Source organism: Nyctereutes procyonoides, unplaced genomic scaffold (genome assembly GCF_905146905.1).
Source record: "Nyctereutes procyonoides isolate TBG_1078 unplaced genomic scaffold, NYPRO_anot_genome, whole genome shotgun sequence".
Taxonomy (NCBI): domain Eukaryota; kingdom Metazoa; phylum Chordata; class Mammalia; order Carnivora; family Canidae; genus Nyctereutes; species Nyctereutes procyonoides.
Genome location: NW_026575126.1, coordinates 59,730,237 through 59,754,685, shown reverse-complemented (window position 1 = coordinate 59,754,685; position 24,449 = coordinate 59,730,237). Strand labels below are relative to the sequence as shown.

General features: G+C 52.1%; 2 protein-coding genes across 2 annotated transcripts; one reads left to right on the top strand and one right to left on the bottom strand.

Annotated features, from left to right (window-relative positions):
• Positions 1–3,018: 3,018 nt before the first annotated feature.
• Positions 3,019–15,180, top strand: ATXN2L (ataxin 2 like). Its single transcript, XM_055340069.1, is given in 24 exon segments — positions 3,019–3,468; positions 5,017–5,053; positions 5,235–5,291; positions 5,379–5,450; positions 5,798–5,948; positions 6,328–6,452; positions 7,302–7,393; positions 7,807–8,007; positions 8,717–8,892; positions 9,068–9,181; positions 10,053–10,250; positions 10,340–10,411; positions 10,871–10,941; positions 11,128–11,365; positions 11,368–11,422; positions 11,501–11,570; positions 12,066–12,212; positions 12,332–12,404; positions 12,495–12,682; positions 12,992–13,121; positions 13,207–13,328; positions 13,479–13,691; positions 13,867–14,056; positions 14,665–15,180. Coding segments are annotated over 24 exon segments (3,177 nt in total). The 5' UTR covers positions 3,019–3,166; the 3' UTR covers positions 14,748–15,180.
• A 1,811-nt stretch (positions 15,181–16,991) lies between these two features.
• On the bottom strand, positions 16,992–20,607 carry TUFM (Tu translation elongation factor, mitochondrial). Its single transcript, XM_055340070.1, has 10 exons — positions 20,432–20,607; positions 20,134–20,328; positions 19,511–19,677; positions 19,153–19,257; positions 18,900–19,064; positions 18,619–18,751; positions 18,438–18,542; positions 18,174–18,325; positions 17,947–18,066; positions 16,992–17,345 (listed from the first exon to the last, which is right to left on the bottom strand). The coding sequence occupies exons 1-10, from the start codon at positions 20,472–20,474 to the stop codon at positions 17,172–17,174; spliced, it is 1,359 nt and encodes a 452-aa protein (XP_055196045.1). The 5' UTR covers positions 20,475–20,607; the 3' UTR covers positions 16,992–17,171.
• Positions 20,608–24,449: the final 3,842 nt, after the last annotated feature.

The following is a 24,449-nucleotide window of genomic DNA, read 5'->3' as shown; positions in this document are numbered from 1 at the left end:
GGGTTAGAAGGAGAGGAAGAAGCAGGCTCCCTCTGAGTGGGGAGCCCCCCATGGAGCAGGGAGCCTGATGTGGGGCTTGATCCCAACACCCTGGGATCACAACCTGAGCGGAAGGGAGCTGCTTAGCCAACTGAGCCACCCAGGCACCCTTTTTTTTGCAAAAACTTGCAGATATATTTGTTTTCTTTTCTTCCCCTCTTCCTTAAACAAGAGGTAGCATGGTTTAGACTATAAACTTTGCTCTTTTCAGATAATAATATATCATGGAAATCAGTCCATATCAAATCACAGCAATATATAATTTCTAAATTGCATTCGGTAAGATAACATTCCATTCATTTACCAAACAATTTGAGTGACTGCGTGCCAGTCACTGATCTAAACACGAAGGATAGGAAAATGAGTAAATATAGTCCCTGCCCTTTATAACCTCAACTGCATGTAACCAAAACATCCCAGTGCTATGGGAGCCCAGAGGAGCAGGTCAGTAACAGGATGTTCAAAAGGACTAGGGAGGGCAGCCTGGGTGGCTCAGCGGTTTAAGCGCCTGCCTTTGGCCCAGGGCGTGATCCTGGAGACCCAGGATCGAGCCCCACGTTGGGCTCCCTGCATGGAGACTGCTTCTCCCTCTGTCTGTATCTCTGCCTCTCTCTCTCTCTCTGTCTCTCTCTCTCTCATGAAAAAAAAAAAAAAAAGGACTAGAGATGCCTGGGTGGCTCAGTGGTTGAGCATCTACCTTTGGCTCAGGTCATTATCTTGGGGTGTTGAGATTGAGTCACACCATTAGGCTCCCCGCAGGGAGCCTGCTTCTCTCTCTGCCTATGTCTCTGCCTCTCTGTGTCTCTCATGAATAAATAAAATCTTTAAAAAAAAAAAAAAAGAAGACTGATGCCTGAGGTTGAAGAATGAGATGGTGAGTGAAAAAACAGCACTTGTAAAGGAAGAGTTGAAAAAGGGCAAGGTGAGGGATGCCTGGGTGGCTCAGCGGTTGAGGCCCTTTGGCTCAGGGCCTGATCCCAGGATCTGGGATTGAGTCCCACATCAGGCTCCATTCAGGGAGCCTGCTTCTCCCTCTGCCTATGTCTCTGCCTCTCTCTGTCTCTCATAAATAAATAAATAAATAAATAAATAAATAAATAAATAAATAAAATCTAAAAAAAGAAAAAGGGCAAAGTGTGCCATGGAAATGGGAGTTTCATGAGGCTAAAACTTAGAATTTGAGGGTAGGAGCAGGATGTACCTGGGGGGAGAGACAGAAGTGGCGTAGAGAGGCTGGAGTGAGGCATGGCACTCGATGCCAGGAATACCAGGAGAACACTGGGCTGTGTTATTTAAGCATCCAGGAGACAGAGTCTTAAAGACACCACTCAGATCCATTCACTTCACAAGTATTTAATCAACTACCTGCATTGTGCTAGATACTGCAGGAACGGTATCAGTAAGGTCCCATAGGGAGTGGACAGAAACAAAAAGAATTAAAGGAGTTCTTAGAATGAAACGGGGAAATCTGCCAGCCAAGCACGGGAGGAGAACATAACACACTTGAAGCCTGGAGGTAGATGGGAGAGAAGGAATACTTCCCCCAAAAGTAAGGCTGACTTTTAGCTAGGTATGTGCCTGTTGGTGGTAGAGGGCTTGGGAAGGGTTCCAATGCTAATGTCTGGAGCGAAGGGAGATTGAGATATAGGGAGACTGAGATATCCAAAGTTTCATTGGGATTAAGACCACAGACTCATCCCTGCTCTACTCCACTCTCCAAACTGCAAGGAGTAATCCTCTAGAAATGCAAATCTGACCTCCTGGTTTTCTGTGAAAGGCTCCCTGCTCCTTTGAAGACAATGTCCCAGTCTCCTTAAAATCTAGTCCCAGGTTCCTTACCTCTCCAGCCTCATTTTTTTTTTAAATCTCTTTAATCTTATACTTCCGCCACGCTTTTTCTTAACTTGCCACATTCCCCTGCCTAGAAATCCATCACCCAACGCCGGATTCAGTGTCACTCCCCTCTGCTCTCATGGTGCCCTATGCTTCACCTAGTAGATGTCCTCTGTCTACCACTAGCTTTACCTCGGGGAGGACAGGACGTGCTTAAATGACGGTTGTATCCAACGCATTCAGCCCCGTGTTCTAACGCCCAACTAATTTTGAGGCCATGAAGCCTGGTTTCATTGAAGAGTTGAATGAGGATTTTTGAATTACACCTATAGGTGCTCCGGCCTTCTGTCTCTGTCACTACGGTGTAAGGGTTCGTTCTAGGGCACGGAGAAACCACTTAGGTATTAAACCGTCGACACTTAAAATGATTTCGGGCTTAGCGCAGATTTATCTGTAACATGCGGCGTTTCAAGCCGGTAACTCTTAAGGTCCGCCAGTCTTCTACTTACAGCAGACAAGGTCAAGAGTAACCGCTCACGACACCTCGGGCCGGCCTAAGAGGGGCGGACGCGCGTTTAGACTTGGGATTTCTTTGCACCAGACTCCGCCCACGGGCCCCCAAACGGCGGAAGAACCGCACGCCCCGCCGTGACCGCTCACACTGCGGCGGAGGCATCCCGACGCTACGCCGCCGGCGCAGGCGGGGCGGCCGGCTCTTCCTTCCTCACGGCGACTTCGGCTCCTCCCCCAGCGCTTCACACGCTCATTGTGAAGCGACCGCGGCAGCCGGCCCCTAGGGCTGTTTGAGACCTAGAGACCCTAACCCCTTGGCGCGCGTGAGCGCCCGCGCCGCTCCTTCCGCACCCCAAGGGCCGGGGGCGCGCGCGAGACTCGCCTTTTTATTCCCCGCTCCGGCCCGGAGCCAACCGCCCCGGCGCGCGCGGACCTCTCGCGCCGCCGCTCCCTCCTCCCCGCCCCTCCCCCGTCGGGAGCTCCCGCCCGCGCGCTCCTCCTCCTCCCCTTTCCCCGGCGACGCGCACGCGCGCCAGGCCGGCTCGCGCCCTCTCGCTTTCCTCCGGCCCGCGAGACCCCCCTCCCCTTCCGCCTCGCGGCGCTTCCTCGCGCCGCGGTCTTCTCTATCCACCCCCGACATCGCGGGGCTCCCCCCGCGCCCGCCAACGGCGGGTCCCCGGCTTCCCGAGCCCCCTTGCTTCCCGCGCTCTCCGGCGGGGGCCTAGCCCCGGCCTCCTCTCTCCCTCCCTTCCCCCTAATTCCCCTTCCGGACGCTGCCATCATGTTGAAGCCTCAGCCGCCACAACAGACCTCCCAGCCCCAGCAGCCGCCCCCCACGCAACAGGCCGTGGCCCGCCGGCCTCCCGGGGGTACCAGCCCTCCCAACGGCGGCCTCCCGGGGCCCTTGGCCTCCGCCTCGGCTCCCCCAGGGCCTCCCGCCGCCGCTTCTCCCTGCCTGGGGCCTGCAGCCGCCGCCGGGAGCGGGCTCCGCCGGGGAGCCGAGGGCATCTTGGCGCCGCAGCCGCCGCCGCCGCAGCAGCAACATCAGGAGAGGCCAGGGGCAGCGGCTATCGGCAGCGCCAGGTGAGGAGGGGTGGGCTTCCGGGCGCTGGTGCCGAGGCTGCGGGGCGGCGGCGGCGGCGGCGGCGGCGGCGGCGGCTCCGGCCCAGCGGCCGGGACCCGAGGACCCTGCGCGAGGCGGGTACCCAGTCCGGCCACCTTGGCGGGGCGCCGGGGGGGAGTGGGGAACTCCCGCGAGGCTAGGGGCGGGCCCCCTCCGGTCCTAACAGGTCGGAGGGAAAGGGTCCCCGCGCGGCCACCGGGACATTTGGGGGCCGTGCTCAGCTCTCAGAGCCTCGTTGGGCCTCGGGGCTCGGGCCCTAAGGGCAGGCGGGGCGCATCCCCCCAGCGCCGTCAGAACGAGGCATTGGGGGGGCGAAGAGGTGATCGGGGTCCCCGGCTCCATTACCACGAAGGGTCTCGCGGTCCCCGGCTTCAGCCAATAGGGAGTCAGCTGCGGGAAGGGGTCCCCGGCCGTAGCCAATCGAGGGGGGCGCGCGGCCCACAGTTTGGCCAATGGGGAGGGAGGGACTTGGGAGCGGGTTGCTACCTCCCCGTTCCCGGTCTGGCCAGTAGGAGGGGAGCGGGGTGGGCGGGGGGACGGAAGGAGGGACGACTGGGAGGACTGCGGGCTGGGAACCTCCAGCGCGCGCGCGCTCTCCTCGTACGTGCGCGCGGATGCTCTGTCTCATGACCCGGGCATTCGTGAGCCGAGGGTAACCTATAGGGCAGGGTTTGGAAGTGTGCGTGGACGGGTTCGCCTGGTGTTTGTGGATGAGTCGTGGACGCCGCACTCGGTTTCTTCTGGGTGTGGGTTAATGGAATTGAGAGTGGCGGTACACGCAGGCGCAGTGGGTTCTGGTCGCGGGAGGGGGGATTTTGGAGGCCCGTGGGCTTTACTGCGCAGGCGCGAACCGGGCGAGGCCTCCCCGTGGATGGCTTTTGCGGCTGCGCTGTCCCCCAGCCCCGCCAACGGCCCCCTCATCGCCCTCCTCAACCGCTGGTTACATCAGCCAGCGAGGAGCAGGGTAACCAGGCGATCGGTGACCCCTCCTAGAGTGGGTGGTATTGAGTAAAAGAGGTCGAGAAGGGTGGGTTGTAAAGGGAGTACCCTCCTCCCAGACTTTGGGGCGTAAGGCTGGTGAAAATGATTGTCTTTTCTGTTTGAGAGGTAACGTACCAGAGCTAGGTGGTTCTGAATCTGCATTCCCTGAGCTTTCACCTCTATGTCTAGGGTGGATTGTTGGTTAACGACTACTGTAGCATTGCTTTCTTAGAAGCATGAGGCCCTGGTCTCTTGGAGAAAGTGAGAAGGTTGTGAATTGACAACCGTTGTTGATCAAGGTCTTATTTTTAGTGGCATTTGGTGGAAACGTGTTTCGTGACTTTTACTGTCTATGCCTTTCTTCCTCTGAAAGGTGAGAACTTGAAAATCTTGTTGATTAATTGGTTGGTGGTCTAAATTATTTTCTCAGGGTATGTGGTTCTAGGAAACCGAGTTCTTTGAAATTAATTCTATTAAGAGGGATTGAATGTGGTTAAGTAATTAGTTTCTTGTTTCCTTTCTCACAGGGGACAAAGCACAGGAAAGGGACCCCCACCGTCACCGGTGAGTGCCACCCCTCACCCCCAAAGTACAGAGGAACGTGTGGGGATATAGGACAGATCATGTGCACAAATAGTTGGGCTCAGAAGAGCTGGGGCCCAGCACATACAAAGTGAATGTGAGTGGAGTGTGGGTATTCAGAAGGAAGGTGAAGTGCTCACTAGCTCTTTTATGTTATTGATAGGTGTTCGAGGGTGTCTACAACAATTCCAGAATGCTGCATTTTCTTACAGCTGTTGTGGTAAGTTGGTAGCTAAACCCTAGGTTGTTTGAGACGAGTAAAGCGCCAGTTTGCTGGAGACACTTTTCTTTTTCCCCACTCTTCCAGGGCTCCACTTGTGATGTAAAGGTGAAGAATGGTACCATATATGAAGGTATCTTCAAGACTCTGAGCTCAAAGGTTAGTGTACTCAAAATAGTTTATTTTTGGAATTTCATGGGAGGAGGAGGATGAAATAAGCTCACTGGAGATGTGAGTTGAATGGCATTGGACAGCATTGTGTTACTCATTTCTGTAGCTCTGTGCCAGAGTCGTTCTGGAAGCAATAAGAGATGTGGGTTGGAAATTTGAGGACTGGGTACTTTAATGTTAAAATACTTAGTCCTGGGCTGATGTTGAGAAGGCTATTTGTGCGAGACAGTGTGGTGTTGGGACAAGGTTGGAAAGAGTAAAAGAAAAATAGTCATATTTTTACCATCACATTTTTGATATTGACCGTTTACTATTCGGGAATGGGACTTTTATAGTTTGAACTAGCAGTAGACGCTGTACACCGGAAAGCATCTGAGCCAGCAGGTGGCCCTCGTCGGGAAGACATTGTGGACACAATGGTGTTTAAGCCAAGCGATGTCATGCTTGTCCACTTCCGGAATGTTGACTTCAATTATGCTACTAAAGGTATTGGGTTTTTATGTCAGACTAGAGGGCAGAGAGCAATTACATAATGACTTTTTTTTTTTTTTCCTTTCCCCTTTACCATCTTTTTGTCTGAGGAGATGGGCTAGATTTTTCTTCTTGAAAACATGTCTTGATGTCTAAGTTACAGTGGGATGAATTTCTGGCCTGTGTTGCGATTCTTCATGTTTTCCTTGCTTTGTTTTCAACTCCTTCCTCTTGAACTCTTAAGATGAGTCTTGTGCTGCACCTGCCACATTCTCCCCTCCCCCAACCCTGACACACTTTTCTCTGCTCCCCAACTACTTACTGGGGGTGGGAGTGTTGGAAGAAGGCTGTGAAAGAATCCCCTGACTCCTGATCTTTGACTCTACCCCCACAGACAAGTTCACTGATTCAGCTATTGCCATGAACTCAAAGGTGAATGGGGAGCACAAAGAGAAGGTGCTTCAGCGCTGGGAAGGGGGCGACAGCAACAGCGATGACTATGACCTCGAGTCTGACATGGTACAGCCCCCCTTCCCTGAGAACCTGAGAGCAGGGCACTCTGCTGCCCGAGTGTGGGTTGTTGACCATGATGTCACTCTTGAACCAAGAGTGCTTCTGGGGAGGGAGAGAAAAGTCTTTCACTGTTGCCCATTGATGGCTGTCAGTTTCCAAGCAAAAAGCTACAAAAAATAATAGCAAAAATTTGTATTCTCCTACTGTCTGTGATTGACAGCTATTAGCATTTGCTTGAAGATTTTTTTTTCTTCAATTTAACAAAGCATAGGCAAGATTGTGGACCATGTAGACCCATATACCTTCTAAAAACAAATACTTTGCATCATTCAAAAATTCTTATGAGTTAATGCATTGTTACACTTTATTTCATTTGCACAAGAATTTGTTTTCCCTGCTTGTTTTTGAATTGTTTCTCATGTTGGTGTATAGATCTGGTTATTGCTTTTAACTTCCATATACTTGTGCTTATATGTGTACACATTTATGTATATACAACAAAACGAGTTTATCTTTTTGTTTACTGATTGGTACTTGTTGCCATTATTTTGCTGTTAAAAATAGTGCCTTACTGAACTTAAGAATGTGTGTCCCCATGTACACCTATGCCAAATTTTTCTAGCACATAAACCCGGAAATGGATTTGTTAGGTCTTAAAACTTTGGTTTTACTTGTTGCCAATCTGTGCTACAAATTGGTAGTACTGTGGATATTCCTACCAGCCTTGTTCCTTCCTATTTTTCTATTCTTGGTGTGGTCAGATTTGTGTGTTTTTCAACCTGGTGTTGGAGAATGACAGGTCATTGTTGTTTTCCTTGCTGAGTTTTAAAAACATTCTCCTGCATCCCTCCTCAGTCCAACGGATGGGACCCCAATGAAATGTTCAAGTTCAACGAGGAGAACTATGGTGTGAAGACCACCTATGATAGCAGTCTTTCTTCTTACACGTGAGTGTCTTGGTACTTCCCACATGGTGTAGTTTGAGGCATGGGGTCATGGCATTTGTTCATGCTTTTCTGGGTGTCCAGGTTGCCTTTGCCACACTCCTGGTCTGCTTTATGTGTAATTGTCCTCTCAAAATATCAGGCCATCTCATGGGTAGAATTAGCTGCTGCTTGTCCATTCATCTATACTTTTCCTCTAGAACTTAACCCATGCTTAGATAATACTCTTCTAGTTTAGAGAGAGGCCTTGTTGCCCCTCCTGGGACCTAGTAGGTGCCCATTATATATGTGCTGAGTTGCTGGAGGGCTTAAACATCTGTATACTTGAGCTGCTGATAGGACTGGCAGATGTTTTTCCTTTCTCTTCTCTTGTCCCCTGACACTGGGGTGGTGCTGGTCTATGGCGATCCTCTCAGGGTACCCTTGGAGAAGGACAACTCGGAAGAGTTTCGTCAGAGGGAGCTGCGTGCAGCCCAATTGGCTCGAGAGATTGAATCAAGCCCCCAGTACCGCCTGCGGATCGCCATGGAGAACGATGATGGACGCACTGAAGAGGAGAAGCATAGTGCAGTCCAGCGGCAGGGTTCAGGACGAGAGAGCCCCAGCCTGGCATCTAGGTGATTGCTGGGGACAGCCTGGTGTGTTTGGGGTTCTGGATGCTCCAGGGATTGGGCCAAGAGCATTGTATGCTCCTATTTAAGGCCATGTGAGATGTAGGTTAGTACATAGTTACTCCCAATTTGCAGGTTTAAGAATGGAGGCCTCCAAGGGAGTGACCAGCGGAGGACGCTCCGTGTCCACGCTCAGCCCCACGCCGGCCTTTCCCGCTGGGCCTTGGGGGGAAAAAAATGGAGGCCTAGAGCAGATGAGTAATTTTCCCAAAGTAACAAAACTAAAACTTACAGATTAAGGGAAAAGTATTGAGTTTTGATAGTCTTTTTTTTTTTCTCTGCACATTCATCCGTATGTGTACATCTTCTTTAAAGTAAATGAAATCAAAGCGTACATGATGTTCAATAACTTGTAAAAGCTGTACTTTGAACTACGCTGTGACTCTATTTTTCTCATAGGTGAGGAGTGGTAGAACTGTGGAGGTTGGTCAGGTCAGCATTGAGGCAACCTAAGGTCATAAGCTTATAGCTACAGAACATTTAACCAGAACAGATAGATCTTCAAGCGGGGTAGTGCAAAAAGCTGGAACTAGGCTCTTTGTGTGCATGTGTGCACTCATGCATGTGTGTGTGTGCACTTTTAGAAGGAAAGGTTTCATCTTCCAAAATGTGTGGGGTTTATGACTAATTGACCATACTTGAACTCTCTCCCTAGGGAGGGAAAATATATCCCTCTACCCCAACGAGTTCGGGAAGGTCCTCGGGGAGGAGTTCGATGCAGTAGTTCCCGGGGTGGCCGGCCTGGCCTTAGCTCTCTGCCGCCTCGTGGTCCTCACCACCTTGATAGTAGCAGTCCTGGCCCAGGTTCTGAGACACGTGGTATCAATGGAGGTGAGTTACCAAGCAAGCAGGCTTTTGTTAGGGGGGTAGAAAAGAGGAAGGGAAGGAGGTGGGAAGGATCACTGAAAGGGTACATGATCGGGCTGGAAGGGTGATGTGTTGGTGATAATGTAATAGCAGATACTCTGCCTCTTTTTTCCCATCTTAAAAAAAAAAAAAAAATTAGGCCCTTCCCGCATGTCCCCTAAGGCACAGCGGCCTCTGAGAGGTGGTGCCAAGACTCTGTCTTCACCCAGCAGTAGGCCTTCTGGAGAAGCTTCTGTTCCACCTCCTCCTGCAGGTAAAATTTCAGTTATATATGAAGAAACAAATTGGTGGGGGGCTGTAAGTATCAGTTGTGGGAATACTGAAATGGGAGACAGTTTCAAGATATGAGATTTTTTCTTTTAAGATTTTATTTATTTTAATCATGAAAGACAGAGAGAGAGAGGCAGAGGGAGAAGCAGGCTCCATGCAGGGACCCCGACGTGGGACTCGATCCCGGGTCTCCAGGATCACGCCCTGGGCCAAAGGCGGCGCTAAACCGCTGGGCCACTGGGACTGCCCCAATATGAGATGTTTTATAGGGGCTTGGATTTATGCTTTTTTAGGAAATAATTTATTTCTCTCATGTAGAAATGCCAGCACAGCAATCCACGGCTTGCATTTGGCTGGCAGATGTTTTTTGTTAGTTGTCGGGATGCCTGGCTGGCTCAGTCATGGAACATGTGATTCTTGATCTTAAGGTTGTGAGTTCAAGCCCCACATTGGGCCAAGTCTCCTTTTAAAAAAAAAAAAAAGAAGTCAATCTTAGCTATCAACATTTTAAAACCGGTTTCAAACGGGAGACAAAATTTCTGGTTTCTTTGGAAATGCAGAAAGTTCTTTAAAAAAAAAAAAGTTCTGCAGACACTGAACGTATCCTGACAGCATGATCCTAGTCAGTTGGGGCTGCTGAGTTGTGACTGCCTTTATAAACATTCCAATCTCTTATAGTGCCCAAGAGTCTGTCTTACTTGAATTTGTCATCTGTCTGTTCTCTTGGGCATTTAGGTTTGTGACCTTGCATATAAAAAAAGTGGATAAACTTTCCTTGTGTTTCTGATGGGTTTCCTATGCCCCTTACTCATTGACCAGCAGTAACCATCGTACAGCTTTCCCTTTTCTTGCAGTGGGCCGGATGTACCCCCCACGCTCTCCCAAGTCGGCTGCCCCTGCCCCAATCTCAGCTTCCTGTCCTGAGCCCCCCGTCGTCGGCTCAGCAGTACCGACCTCTTCAGCTTCCATCCCTGTGACGTCATCGGTTGTGGATCCTGGGGTAGGCTCCATTTCCCCAGCTTCTCCAAAGATCTCATTGGCCCCCACAGATGGTAAGAGCCAACTGGATGAGGGCTTGTGGACAGTGTGAAGTGTGGTTCTGGACAGAAGGACCTTCAGGCATGTGTCTTGTCTTGCTCAGTAAAAGAACTTCCAGCCAAGGAACCTGGGAGAACTCTGGAGTCCCAGGAGCTGTCCCGGATAGCTGGGAAAGGTGAGGATTTTGTTTTCTGAGGTGTAATGTCCCTTTGATTAGGAGAGCACTTCAGATAGTTAAGTGCCTTCGGCTCAGTCATGATCCCGGGGTTTTGGGATTGAGCCCCACATCCGGGTCCCTGATCGGCAGGGTCTGCTGCTCCCTCTCCTCCTCCTCCCTGCTTTTATGCACGTGCTCTCTCTCTCTCTCTCTCTCTCTCTCCCTCCCCTCTCTTTTTTTCTCGCTCTCCTTCTCTCTTTCTCTCTCTCTCTAAGAAAATGAATAAAATCTTTTAAAAAAGGTAACGAGAGTTGTGGGGGTTCAGAAACAGCGTGTGGTTGGTTGTGTGATCCTGATTTGCATTATAGAACTCATGAGGGTTTTTTTCTTGTTTTCTTTGTCCTTTGGGGTACTGGCATTGTTATCACCTTTTAGAAGAGAAATGTATATTTTTTCCTTTTTCCCTGTTTGTCCTAGTCCCTGGCCTTCAGAATGAACAGAAACGCTTTCAATTGGAAGAGCTGAGAAAGTTTGGGGCCCAATTTAAGGTGAGGAGTGTGAGAAAGAGCCAGGGTTGTTAGGATGAGGGTGGTAAGGGGGCTTATAGAAGAGGCGAGGCACAGGACTAGGACCAGGGGGGATAGATGAGAGCAAGTAAGGATGCAAGAAGGGAGGCCAAGCCTGGGGTCCAAACCAGCTGCCTGGGTACTCTATGTGTGCTGCTTTCCTTCCAGCTGCAGTCCAGTAGCTCCCCTGAGACCAGCCTGGATCCTTTTCCTCCCCGGATCTTAAAGGAGGAGGCCAAAGGGAAAGAGAAGGAGGTTGATGGTCTATTGACTTCAGAGCCAGTGGGGTCCCCGGTCTCCTCCAAGGCGGAGTCTGTATCGGATAAAGAGGACAAGCCACCCCTGCCACCAGCAGGAGGCACTGAGGGGCCAGAGCAGCCCCCGCCACCTTGCCCAAGCCAAACTGGCAGCCCCCAGTGGGCCTCATCAAGGGAGACGACAAGGATGAGGGCCCGGTTGCTGAGTGAGTAGGATGGGGAGCTGGGTGGGCATTAAGGGAGAGGAGCAAGCCGTGAAGATTGACTTTCCTCTTTCCTCACAGGCAAGTGAAGAAATCAACACTGAACCCCAACGCCAAGGAGTTCAATCCCACAAAGCCTCTGCTGTCTGTGGTGAGATGGGATGGGGAAATGAGGACTGGTTTCCTGAGAGGCTTGAGAGTTGGGGTGATAGAGCGTGGGGGAGGGGCTGTGAAAGTTGGGCTACTCTGGGGAAAACAGGTGTCACACTTGGGAATGAAGGGTCATATTTCTGAGGAGTGTTTATATGTTTCTCCCTGAGGTTTAGGGGGTTCAGCTCAAGGAAAATGTGAGTTGGGGTAGTTAAGTGTGGATTTCATTCAGGGCCCTGATTTGGTTCGAACTCCTGTACTTAAAAAAAAAAAAAAAAAAAAAAAAGCTTGGTGATCATGGAAAAACTAACTTTTTTGCCTTGGTTTCCTCACCTATAATTTGAAAATGCCTGTCTCCTGGTGTCCAGTGTGAGGCTTAACCAAGATGCAGGGTGGAAAGCATCTGGCATGCAGCACTGTGAATGCTGTATTGCTGTTTAGGCACTGGAGGGGCATACGAAAAGCAAAATTACGTGTCTTCCCTTGTCTCTTACAGAATAAATCGACCAGTACCCCAACTTCTCCGGGGCCCCGAACTCATTCAACTCCCTCTATCCCGGTGCTGACAGCAGGCCAGAGTGGGCTCTATAGCCCCCAGTACATTTCTTACATACCTCAGATCCATATGGGACCAGCTGTTCAGGTAAGAGAGACTGAGCCAGGTCTGGAGTAAGGCTCAGTTGGGCTGGGGAGGACCAGATGAGGTCTGTTCTGGGCATTTGTGAGCAAGGTATTCAGCTTCATCTGTGTTCTTGTCCCTAGGCACCTCAGATGTATCCATATCCTGTATCCAACTCTGTGCCTGGACAGCAGGGCAAGTACCGGGGAGCAAAAGGTGAGTGGAGTTCGCAGGCTGGTTGGTGGGGCTGCCCCATTCATTGCCTCCAGATGGAGCTTGAGCGTGGCACTCTTTCCCATACCCCAGGCTCCCTGCCCCCCCAGCGCTCGGACCAACACCAGCCAGCCTCAGCCCCTCCGATGATGCAGGCCGCCGCTGCTGCTGGCCCACCTCTGGTGGCTGCCACACCTTACTCTTCCTACATCCCTTACACCCCGCAGCAGTTCCCAGGCCAGCCTGCCATGATGCAGCCCATGGCCCACTACCCTTCGCAGGTGACCGAGGCACAGGGAGGATGTGGGGGTGGGGTGGGGAACAGAGCTAAAGATCACATCTGTCCATCATCCAGACTCAGTTAGCTGAGAGAGGCCAGCAATGTTCTGGGTGTCAGACTTGGGCTTCAGTCCTCACTGGGGTAGGACCTGTAGCAAGGTCTGCTGTTCTTTGTAGTACAGATAAAATAGTACCTCCTTGTTGGGGTCACTGAATGTTACAAAGGAGTGGTTGTGACAAGGCCAGAATTGTGCTGTACCCGGGTTCTCAGGTGGCAGGATGTGCTGACCACTTCTCTCTTGCCCCTCCAGCCGGTGTTTGCCCCCATGCTTCAAAGCAACCCACGCATGCTGACTTCGGGGAGTCATCCCCAGGCCATTGTGTCGTCCTCCACTCCTCAGTACCCTTCTGCAGAGCAGCCCACCCCCCAAGCCCTCTATGGTGAGTTCTGTGTCCTTCTTGGACTGTGCTCCTTAGATGCCTCCAGTGTGCTTAGCCCTGATTCTCTCCCTCTTTCCTGCTGTAGCCACTGTTCACCAGTCCTATCCACACCATGCCACGCAGCTCCATGCCCACCAGCCGCAGCCGGCCACCACACCTACTGGGAGCCAGCCGCAGTCCCAGCATGCGGCCCCCAGTCCCGTCCAGGTGCCTGCCCTGGGAGATCCCGAGTGGTCGGGGCAGAAGGGGGTAGCTGGAAGAGGGGGTTGGAGCCCCAGGGGAGGTTCAGGGTCAGTGGGTGGTAGCCCTGGCACCTGAGGAGCGGGGTGGCACTCACCCTTCCCCTCCCCCTAACAGCACCAGGCGGGGCAGGCCCCACACCTGGGCAGTGGACAGCCACAGCAGAATCTGTACCACCCAGGGGCCCTGACAGGCACGCCGCCTTCTCTGCCACCGGGACCTTCTGCCCAGTCCCCTCAGAGCAGCTTCCCCCAACCAGCCGCTGTGTATGCCATCCATGCCCACCAGCAGCTGCCCCACGGCTTCACCAACATGGCCCATGTTACCCAGGTAAGAACCCAAGGAACTTATTTCCTATGCTTCTGTTTTGCTGTCCGGACTTAAGACCCAGGCCTGTCCTGTTCTTCAATCCTTGGTGTTCCTTTCCTGATTGCTCTTAACACCGGCATTCTCAGAGCCCATGTCTAGCTTCTGGGTTGCTCACAGCTGTTTTCATTCTCTACAGGCCCATGTCCAAACTGGAATCACAGCAGCCCCGCCCCCTCACCCTGGGGCTCCCCACCCGCCCCAGGTGATGCTGCTGCACCCACCCCAGAGCCATGGGGGCCCCCCCCAAGGCGCGGTGCCCCAGAGTGGGGTGCCTGCACTCTCAGCTTCCACACCCTCACCCTATCCCTACATCGGACACCCCCAAGGTGAGCAGCCTGGCCAGGCGCCTGGATTTCCAGGAGGAGCCGATGACAGGATTCGTGAGTTCTCGTTAGCTGGGGGAATTTGGCATGGAAGAGCTGATGGGCTGCAGGTGGGGCAGGATGCACGGGTTCTGGGAGGGGAGTGAGGGGTCTTGGAGGCAGGGCTGTCCCACAGGGCGCCCGCCGACCTGCACCTGTCTGTGAAGTATGTAGGGTGGGCAGAAGCCACAGTCGCCGCCGCCAGGGGCTTGCTCCTGGCTCTGTCCTTTGCTTCCCTCCGTCCTCGCTCAGTTGTGATCCAGCAGCCCCCCTCCCCACTGCCTCCCCAGCTCTCAGTGACCCCGACTGTCTCCTGACTTAGCCGAGGTAAGGTCAGCGCAGCAGACAGGGCCAGGCTGGGGTGTGGGGGGCTGAGCTGGGCACATGAGTAAGGGCTCTGGCTCACTGGGAAACAGCGATTGATCTGTGCTTCTGACAGCCCCATGAGACACCTTGAGGAGGCCGCTCCTACCCAAACACTCCCCCCACACCCCACACTGGACGGCATTGGATGAAGGGACAGCTGCTTGGGTTCTAATGCTCCTGCTCTCTTCTCTTTCCCCTCCAACCAGTTCAATCTCATCCCTCCCAGCAGCTCCCCTTCCACCCCCGGGGAACTGAAGATTGTCCTGGCCGCGACCTGAGACCTCCATGAGTGGAGGGAAGAGTGATCTATGTCTCTTCCCCCAAGCAGCTCGGACCAGTCCCAGCTCCCCAATCCCCCCTTTCCCCTGGGGGAGCTGGGGAATTCCTGCCAAGCACCTTGAAGGGGAGGGGCCTCAAATGGGCAGGGCCAGGGTCCAGCGGGGGTGGGGGGGTTCCTGCTCTGCCCCTGCCCATCCCCACCCCATCTTGCCCTCCCATCCTCTCATCTATCCCCCGCTGGAGACGGAAGATCTTTTATTTTCTATTATTTATAACCTCAGACTTGGGCCCCCTGTTTCTTTCTTTCCCATTAACTTGAAGTGACCTGTGTGAGAGACAGACAGACAGATGCCCCACAAGGATGGTTGAACAAGGACTTTTACTTTTTATTACATAAAAAATAATTAAAAAAAAATTAAAAAAAAATAAAATTTTAAACTAACTTAACCTGCCTGTGGTTTCCTCTGGAGAACAGAGTGAGATGGTAGTTGTGAAGTCTTCGGAGGACTGAGGTGGCCCCCAGCAGTGGGGAGAATGTGGCAGTACGGTCTGAGGATGCTTGTCCTGTCACTGCCACGGGTCACCCAGCTTCCCAGTGGCTTTATTCTCGGATGCTGGCCTCATCCTGAGGTATGATTTCAAGTTTTTATTGCTAGTGTGAGTACTTATGAATTTCATCTACCTCTGCACTGAAAAGTGGTTTTGGCTGCTGGAAACAGCCTACAGGGTGCATAGCTGGGAGGTGTGGTGTGTTGGGTGTTGTGAAGATGAGCCCACTGGCAGAAGAGGGGAGATGGCTGGGTTGAGGAGCCTGGTTTAGGGGAGCAAGAAACTAAACCAGGGCCTAAATGGCACAAAAGAGCTAGGTTTGGGAATGTGGAAGTGATAGGTTGCAGAAGTGTTTGGTTATTCCCAAGGAAACAGGTTGCAATTTTTACTGTGTCCTGGCCTCGGTTTTCTTCTTTTAAGTGAACATCATTTTGCCCTTAGAGCATCAAGGGGACAGGGCTGGTATTCATGGGTAGGTAGAGGTGTTTCAGCTGAGACCAAAGCCAGAGAAGATGGGGCTGAAAGCAGGGCAGGAAAAGTAAAGGTTGCATCACATCACTGGGAAGAGATCCAAGGTGAGTCTGAAAACATAATTGGTGGCCGTGATGTGGGAGGGAGAGGGTATATACAGATAGGGGAAAACAAATGTGCAGGGTTGGGGTCCCCAGCGGAAGAGCTCAGGGGCTGGCACTAGGGGCAAGGGGGCAGCAGGAAAGTCACCTGGGGTCAGGATGGCTCAGGTGCAGATGGGACTGCAGTGCTTTTGGGTGGCCTTGAGGCTCACAGGAAGGTCCCTGCCTTCATGCAGACAGAAGTCCCACAAAACTTCGGCTCACCTCAGAAGCTGAGGAAGGAGAGTAAAGCAAACCTGCGCTATTGCTGGATAGTCTTTTCTGAAGCTTTTGTCCTTTGTTTAGCCCCCACCTCTCTGTGCTGTAAAGTCACAGATTTCAGTTGTGACTCAAAACAGCTCTTGGGTTGGGCCTAAGAGCCTCCCCTTTCTGGGTGGCTGGTCAGTGCTGAATATGCTCATTTGTCAGGAAGTAAGGTTGAAAGGGGTGCCCTGCCCTTTAATCCCTGCTGAAAGTTAAGCTTTTTTGTTTTTGTTTGGGGTCAGCATCCTGGCCAATCATTTCAAGTTTTAAATAGATACTCAGCATTTTATTCCCATCCTTACTTTAATTTTAAATCTCAGTACATGTTCAAAATGAAACCTTCACTTTATTATTTCTCAATTCCGTGTCTGAAATGGTAGGGGGGATAACCTACACAGACTTACCAGGTTCCTCCTTTTAAATGCAGGGTGTTGGTTCTAGCAGTGAGCTACAGTTCCCACTGTCCTAAAGCTTAGACAAGGGTAGGTAGATGTGAACAGCCTCAGTAACTACTACGAGAGGAGAGGTGGGCTTGGCACCTCAGCTGAACACGCGCTGGCTCCAAAGGATAAGTCCCCAGTGTCTCCCATAGGACAGCCAACAATCCAACTACAGTATTTTGCTAGGCAGCCACAACTAACTTCAATAGACCAACTTTGCTCCTTTTCTCAAGTCATTCATAATAGTTGTGACAGCATTAAGACACGAGCTTTTCCAAACTACCAGAGATGAATTGAGGGATCTCACAAGCTCACATGTCCCCAGCTCCATGTTTAAGTTGGAGAGGATGGGGGAGGGAGAAACAAAGGACACAAAACACACAATGTCCCTCACTATTCACAGAACAGTTTATTGACCTACCTCACCTGGCAGGCCCTGGGGCCCCTCCTGACCAGGGAAGGGTCAGTCTAGCTGCACTGCTGGGCTGCTCTGGGGAGGGAGCATCAGAGCTAGGAGAGAATGCTGGGCAGTGCGGCCTTCCAACAATAGAGCCAGAGCAGAGGCCAGACTCAACTCCACTTGAGGTTCTTGTCTTCCTCAGTCATGGCTGGTGTCTCGGTGACCAGGCCTGTGCCAATGGTCCGGTTGCCATCTCGCAGGGTGAAACGCTGGCCTTTCTCTAAGATCATGGGCTGCCTCAGGATTAGGCTGAGCTTCAAGTCCTCCCCGGGCATAGCAAGCTCCTGGTGGGGGCAGAGACAGGGTTCATGCATGGCCCTCAGGACACCTTCCCAACTATTTGCTGCCTACTAGAGTTGAAAGTTACAGAAATGTTAACTCAATTGACTTTAAATTAAAAATTTTAAAGAGTTCTAGGAAATGCAGCAGGGCGGTGGGGGGTGTGTGTGTCTTTCTGGGGACAGCTTCACCCCAGCTGCCAGGCAGATACAAACAGCATATATGGTGACAGAAAAGGACAAGGTGACCAGTGTTCCTAAGGTTCCTTCTTGAAAGTCCAGAAAACTTTGGGTCATGCAGGTTTCTTAGTCACAAGACTTTTCTGAGCCATTATGTGTAGTGGAACTCTCAACAGGGAGAATCCTTTTCTGGAAGATCTTTGTACAGATAAATAAATGATAGGCCATGCTAAGTTTTTCACTGGCCCAGGGAATACTGGGTGGAGACTCTCACTCTAAACCCACCCAGCCACCTTTCCATCACTGGCTTTATACCAATAATCAAGGAAAAGTCACCCATGTTGTCACATAATTGGAACTGTGAGTAGGTAGAGCTGATACGAAGAGTGTCTCTTCTATTTCTTCACATTCCCTATACCCACCATACCTTCCCTGGTGGCAAGATAACCCGACAGGCCATGTCCCAAGTCAGGGAGAACATGACAGGCATGAAGTGGGACACAAAAGGCTTATGGCGGCCACCCTCTTCTTTGCTGAGGATATAAACCTGCAAGAGAGAGAACAAGGGTGAAGCTATGCTTGATTGGGAAGACTGCCTCTGCATGGGGCAGTTTGGCTCAGCACTGCCCATCATCATTGGGAGCCCTCCCTCACCTGTGCCTCCACCTTCTGGTGGGGCTGGATGGATCCTGGCTTAGCCATGACCAGGCCACGCCTCAGATCCTCCCGCTTCAAGCCTCGGACCAGGGCCCCCAGGTTGTCGCCTGCCTCTGCCCTCTCCAGACTCTTGTGGAACATTTCAATACCTAGGAGGGAGGCGAGACAAGGGAGGAGGGTCTAGGGCAGAGGGAAGGCACAAAGGATCTGCAAGGGAAATCCTGGAGCCAGCCCCTGGGTCCCAAGTCCTCTTTCCCATACCTGTTACCACAGTGCGAATGTTCTTGCTATGTCCCAGGAACTCACACTCATCTCCCTTCTTCAAAATGCCACGCTCTAGTGTACCTGTCACCACCGTGCCCCGGCCTGGAAAAAAATAGGACATCAGGTATTCTGGGTCAGGCTATAGCTAGAGAAGGGTGCAAGTGAAGAGGGTCCTCACCAGGAATAGAGTAAATGGACTCTACAGGCAGCAGGAAAGGCTTCTCCAGGTCTCGGTTGGGTACTGGGATGTAAGTGTCCACAGCATCCAGCAGCTTCTGCACAGACTTCACGCCTAGCTCGGGGTCTCGTTGCTATGAGGGGAAATGACAGGATTCTGAAATTGTCATTCTGTTCCTCTTACTAAGAGATGCTCCCCAGATTCAAAGCAAAGCTCTGGACACCCATCCAGCCCCATCCGATGCCAGTAACAGCCCTTGCCTGACCCCCTCCCCCCCTCACCTCAAGGGCACAGAGGGCAGAGCCTACGATGACGGGGGTCTCTTCCCCTTTGTAGCCAAACTCAGTGAGCAGTTCCCGGATCTCCAGCTCAACCAGCTCCACCATCTCAGGGTCTTGGACAGCATCTGCTTTGTTTACGTACACCACAACATGCTCTACTCCAATCTGTGGATGGCAAAGAGAGAGAAATAGTGTCCTGAATGGACCCAATTTCCCACTCTCTCTTTCCACCCCTCCCCAGGCTCTTGAGTACCTGTCTGGCCAGAAGCAGATGCTCTCGGGTCTGGGGCATAGGGCCGTCATTGGCCGCCACCACCAGGATGCAGCCATCGAGGGGGGCGGTGCCTGTGATCATATTCTGAGTAGGAGGAGAGGAAACAGCCCAGTTCAAGGACCCCCCCCACCTCAGCTCCAAATCTGTCTAACCAAACACAGCAGTTAGGAATGGAGGCCCACCTTTTTCTGCTATCTCCTTCTACCCACTTTGAGTGGCTATGCCCAGAAATCCAGGACCTCAACCCATGCACCCTGAATATCCTAACCTCTCCACAAGTCCAACATTTTTTCTGGTGGGAGACAGCCCCTGACCCTGTACCCAGCAACACTCTCACCTTAACGTAATCTGCATGACCTGGGCAATCTGTGTGGGCATAGTGGCGGGCAGCAGTGCTGTACTCGACGTGAGCCGCATTAATTGTGATTCCTCGGGCTCGTTCTTCAGGGGCATTGTCAATCTCTTCATATTTCTTAAACTTGGCTCCACCTCCCTCGGCTAAAACTAAGGGGAAGGAGAAGAATAAGCCTCTCAGATGATGTACCAGAGATAAGGAGGCAAGGCTTAAGCCACACCGAGTCCCTCCCACCTACTATACAAAAGGACAGTCGGCCAGAATAATGTGTCCATGATACACGTCCTCCCTCAGCTCCTGCAGTGGGTGTAACTCGGGTCAGAGGGAAATGTAACAAAGCCTCATGGTCCAGCCCTGCGACTTCTCTAGGGTAAAGCCTCTGCCTACAGGGCGCTGGCCACAAGAGAGAGGCCATTCCAGCTCCTCAGCTTATGCATCACAAAATCTTTCACGTTCAGGAGAAATGTGTTTCCCGCATCTTGCAATCCACTGCCTGCCAGGATTCTGGCTCCTGGGGCCACAACACCTCCAGCAGCACCTCCCCAGCTCCAGGTCTCTCCTGCAGGGCGGGCGCTTCCGGACGCCCCCGACCCATCCCCGCTTACTCTTGGTGATGGCCGCGGTCAGTGTGGTCTTGCCGTGGTCCACATGGCCGATGGTGCCCACGTTCACATGGGGCTTGTCGCGCACATAGGTCTTCTTGGCCTCCACGGCCAGGCCACGGCATAAGCGGGGCAGGGCTGGGGCCTTCAGCGGCCGCAACAGGCCCTGCAGCAGGGAGGTCGGGCCGGTGCAGAGACCTGCCGGGGCAGAGGCTGGGAGTCAGGGCGCGGGTCCGATCCCGGCCGCTCGCGACAACCCCCACGTGGCCCCGCGCCGCCATGGCCTTCCCCGCCCCCTCACCGCTCAAGAGGGGCGTCGCGCGCAGCAGGGTGGTGGCCGCCATGGTGGTCGTACTCGAGCCCCGAGTGCCGGGTCCCCGGCGCCCGCGCGTGCTGAAAGGGAAGGGCACGGGGGACTGGAGGTCACTTCCGGCGGAAGTGAAGGCCCAGAGGACAAGTCTGGGTCTCTCTAGCCTCCAGTCTTCATGGCCATCATACGACTTCCGGGCGTAGGACCCAAGACAAGACCGGGAAGGTGTCGGTGTCTCGGGGGCGGGGAGGGAGGGAGGTTTCCGCAGCGCCCTCGGGCCTCGCGTGCTGATGAGGGCAAAGCGGTTGTCTCTGGCGGCGACGTGGAGCGACCGGTCTCTCCCCAGCGCCGCGGAGGCTCACGGGCGTTGTAGTTCCCGGGGCGGCGCGCTGTGTTTGCGCGGGGCCTGGGAGTCAGGTAGGGCTAGGCGGGGTCGGGAGCGAGGGGGCCGGCCTCCAGGAGGCCGAGGCGGCGGCCCGGGCCCGGGCTGCTCGGGGGCGTTCTGGCCCAGAGCCCCCGGGAGGCCGACGCACCGCGCGGGTCTGGCGAGAGATCTGGCGGCCGTTGAGCCGCCGCTGGAGGTAGGATCAGGCCCTGCGGCCAGGCTGAGACACACGGGCCTGGAAGCCTTTCGCGGGTAGCGCGCAAATGTGACCCATCTCTCCACTGAGCCTTTGTTTTCTTATCTGTAAAATGGGAACCGTAGTATCTATCTACTTCGTGGGGAGATTCTGACATCTGGCCTGAGAGGAAATGAGCTGGACAGGAGGCAGCAATGAGCCCAGGGGCCTCCGGGCCCCACAGTCCTTGACCCTCAAATACCCGCCCTCGGGCTCACAACCTGCTGGGAGAGACAACTTGGCCGTCCACCCCTGGGGCCCCCCAGCAGGCCAGAGACTAATTCCCTTGATCGCCTACCCAGTTAACGCAGATGGTACCGAGGTGAGGGACCCGCCGCAGGTGCCCATACCCGCAGCCTGAGTCTTTCTTGTTCCTGCAGTGTCCCCAGCACCAAACATAGGGTGGGGCACCCAGTGAGCGCTCAGGAAACTTCTGTTGACTGAACAAGTGAGTGCAAACCCCGCAAATGACCATTAACTTTCACCTCCATCATCTCATCACCCTGGGATGAGAATGGCAGTGCTTAACCCAAATGGTGTTTCCCAAACTCATCAGATCCTAAGACTCCACCCATGGTTTTTGTTTCAAATAGATCCCCTAATTCCTCCCTTGAAGATTATAGTTCAGGAGGGTCTGAGCACAGACAGGGAAACTGTATTTATTATACCACACACTGTTTCCCACGCTCCAAAACTCAGAGCTAGAGCTTTGTGTGTGCATCAGGCATTGTGCAAATGCTTCGTATAGGCTCACATTCAAAGCACCCATGTTGCCCTGTGTGATTGGAGCCATTAATTCCCCCATTTTGCAGGTGAGAAACTGAGCATCAGGGTGATTTAGGAACTCAATACAGCTAACCTCCAAAAAAGTGTGCACTTAACCACTGCCTGGTACTGTCATTGAGCTGTCAAACTACTGCTCAGATAAAATGAACTTGCTAAGACTTCTGTCCTCCTGGCCCTCCAACCCGTCAACTCTGCTTCGGAAGGGCTGGTGCCTAACTAAAGGCTTTCTTTGTCTTTATCCTGTACCTTTGTCACTGCACTCCTAGGGATTTCTTCTAAAACACTACCTGCCACTATCAGAATGTAAGATTTTGGGGGGAGGGAGTGGCACTTGAACAAATGCTTTCTGTTTTAGTGGTACTGTGTTTATTTGAATGTGTGTTAATTTGGAGGAAAAAAACTGGGATGGCAAATACTGAGCTTAAAAAATGAGTCAATTTTTTAAAAAATGAGTCAATTTAAGAAACTATGTGGTAGATGATATGGGTAGTGTAACTATATGGCAGATTTGGGGGGCAGATGGTATACGGATGACTGAAATTTGAGAAACATAGCAGCCGCTGTAAAGGAGTCCAAAGGGAGAAGACTTTTTGTTGTTGATGAGCTGTTGACTGTGGCATCCTCTGTAATGGTTGGATTCCTTGATTTACGAGTAACAGAATTTACATTGGCTGGTTTACACAGAAGAAGGATTTGTTTAACTGTTTGAGTTAGCTTATAGAATTGCGGGACAGGCTAGAAAAATTACTACCAAGCCACAGAACTGAATCTGACTTGGCAAGAGAAGCGCTGCTCCCGCTACTGCCACCAAACCCAAAAGGTCAGGACTTTGACTTATCTGTGCCACCTACTTGCTCATGGCACCGAAGCCACATCTACATCAAGAAAATGACCTTCCCTTCCGACCCTCCTGCCCCCCAAAGTCAGGCACATTCAAAACCTCCTTTGAATGCGCCTGATTGGAGAAGTCTAGATCATCCTGTGTCTGTGTCAGAGGAGTCTGAGAGAGCTGGCCTCACTTTGATGCTGGAGAACAAGAGTGCTAGAATGGAATTTCCCCAGATGTCAGCCATGCCCAGTGAACCCAGATGTCCTGCATGTGGATGTGGGAGCATGAATCTGGCATAGCCACTAGATGACATAGTAATAGAGGGGGCTCAGAGTTGCAGAGACAAGGGAGCCAACCACCTGGAAAAATGCTTGTGAGCAGTGCCAAGTGAAGAAGGAAGGCTGACTGCTGGAGAAACATAGCATGTGGGGGTTGGCGAGGGTTAGGGTTAGAGGAAGAGTGGGGAGTGAGGGGATGAACAGCAAAGGAAATGGGAAAAGAATCAGGACTTTAGGAGGCTGTGAATTTGTTTAGAGAAACATTTTTCTCTTTCAGACGTGAGTTTTTGAGTGATTATAGTTAAAGACTTTTTTTGTGCAGAATCTTGAACTCTTTAAAAAGATACTTTTGGAAAAAAGAAAAGATACTCTTGAAATCAAATGGCAGATCACAGGCCAGGAGTCTGTGCGTTTGAGCTCCTGCTTAACGGCCATTTTTCCATCTTCCTATACACAGGGTCTCGAGTTTGCTCAAGGTGGCCCTTTTCCCAGTTCTGAGAATAAATCCTGACAGGTCTCGTCTACTTCTGGTGGTCCCATTCTCTTTGCCAGGGGCTTTGTTTAGGGTTGGGTGTGTGACTTTCTTGGGGCCGGTGATTGGTAAGAGGAGATCTGCTTTGGGGGGCTTCCAGGAAAGGGTCTCTCACTCTGAAGGAGACACCAAAGAGCTGGACTGCCTTCTAATTCTGGGTGTTGCTGGGTGGGTCTGGACGCACACTGGACCAAACCTGGAACTGCTCTACCCATCATATTTCCAGTCAGTGATGAAGCCGAAATCCAGAAGAGAGCAAAACAGGATTTTAGAAGACTGGACTCCTTGTGAAGAGGAATGTCATTATTTAAGCCAGACTGTGTCACAGTTTTCTGTGTGTATTCAAATACCTCCTAACAGATAATCTGTCTTACTGCACTTGATACCCTGAGACATGTTTCTTGGTTTCACTTGTATGAGACGGAGTGGCCTGAGTAGGGCAAGGAATGGATTTCCTTTCTCTCTGTATCCTCCGCTTGGCCACTGTAGGGCTCTGGTTGATTGCGCTTGAACTATTAATGAGCCTTCCAAACTAAAGGGTGCCACCATGTGGTGTGTATAGACCAAACAATCACGTCTAAAACAACCCTTCATTCTCTCCCAAGCTCTGCTTACACATCTGAATAAATGGTGCCACCTTTCTAACTTCCCCTCAACCCCAAAGTCTAACCCATTTACTCAGGCCTGCTGGTTTCATCTCCAAAATTATCTCGGATGTGACCATTTCTGTCTATCTCCACTGTCGACCCTGTGGTTCATTCTGGGATCATCTGTCACCTAGGTTAGTTCACAACCTCTACAGCTCCTGTTCTTCTCAATAGCTGGCAAATCCATCCTCCACCCAGTCCTCAAATCAGCCTTTAAAATGTGGATCAGAAGGGGCTCAGTTGTTACAGCATGCAAGTTTGTTTTGTTTTGTTTTTTCAGATTTTTTATTAGAGAGAGAGCAGGGGCAGGGAGGTGG

Coding starts and splice junctions, on each gene's coding strand:
- TUFM (XM_055340070.1), bottom strand. CDS start 20,474: ATGGCGGCCACCACCCTGCTGCGCGCGACGCCCCTCTTGAGCG. Junction 19,065..19,152: donor ATCTGCTTCTGGCCAGACAG/GTACTCAAGAGC, acceptor TGCCATCCACAG/ATTGGAGTAGAGCATGTTGT. Junction 18,543..18,618: donor GTCCATTTACTCTATTCCTG/GTGAGGACCCTC, acceptor ATTTTTTTCCAG/GCCGGGGCACGGTGGTGACA.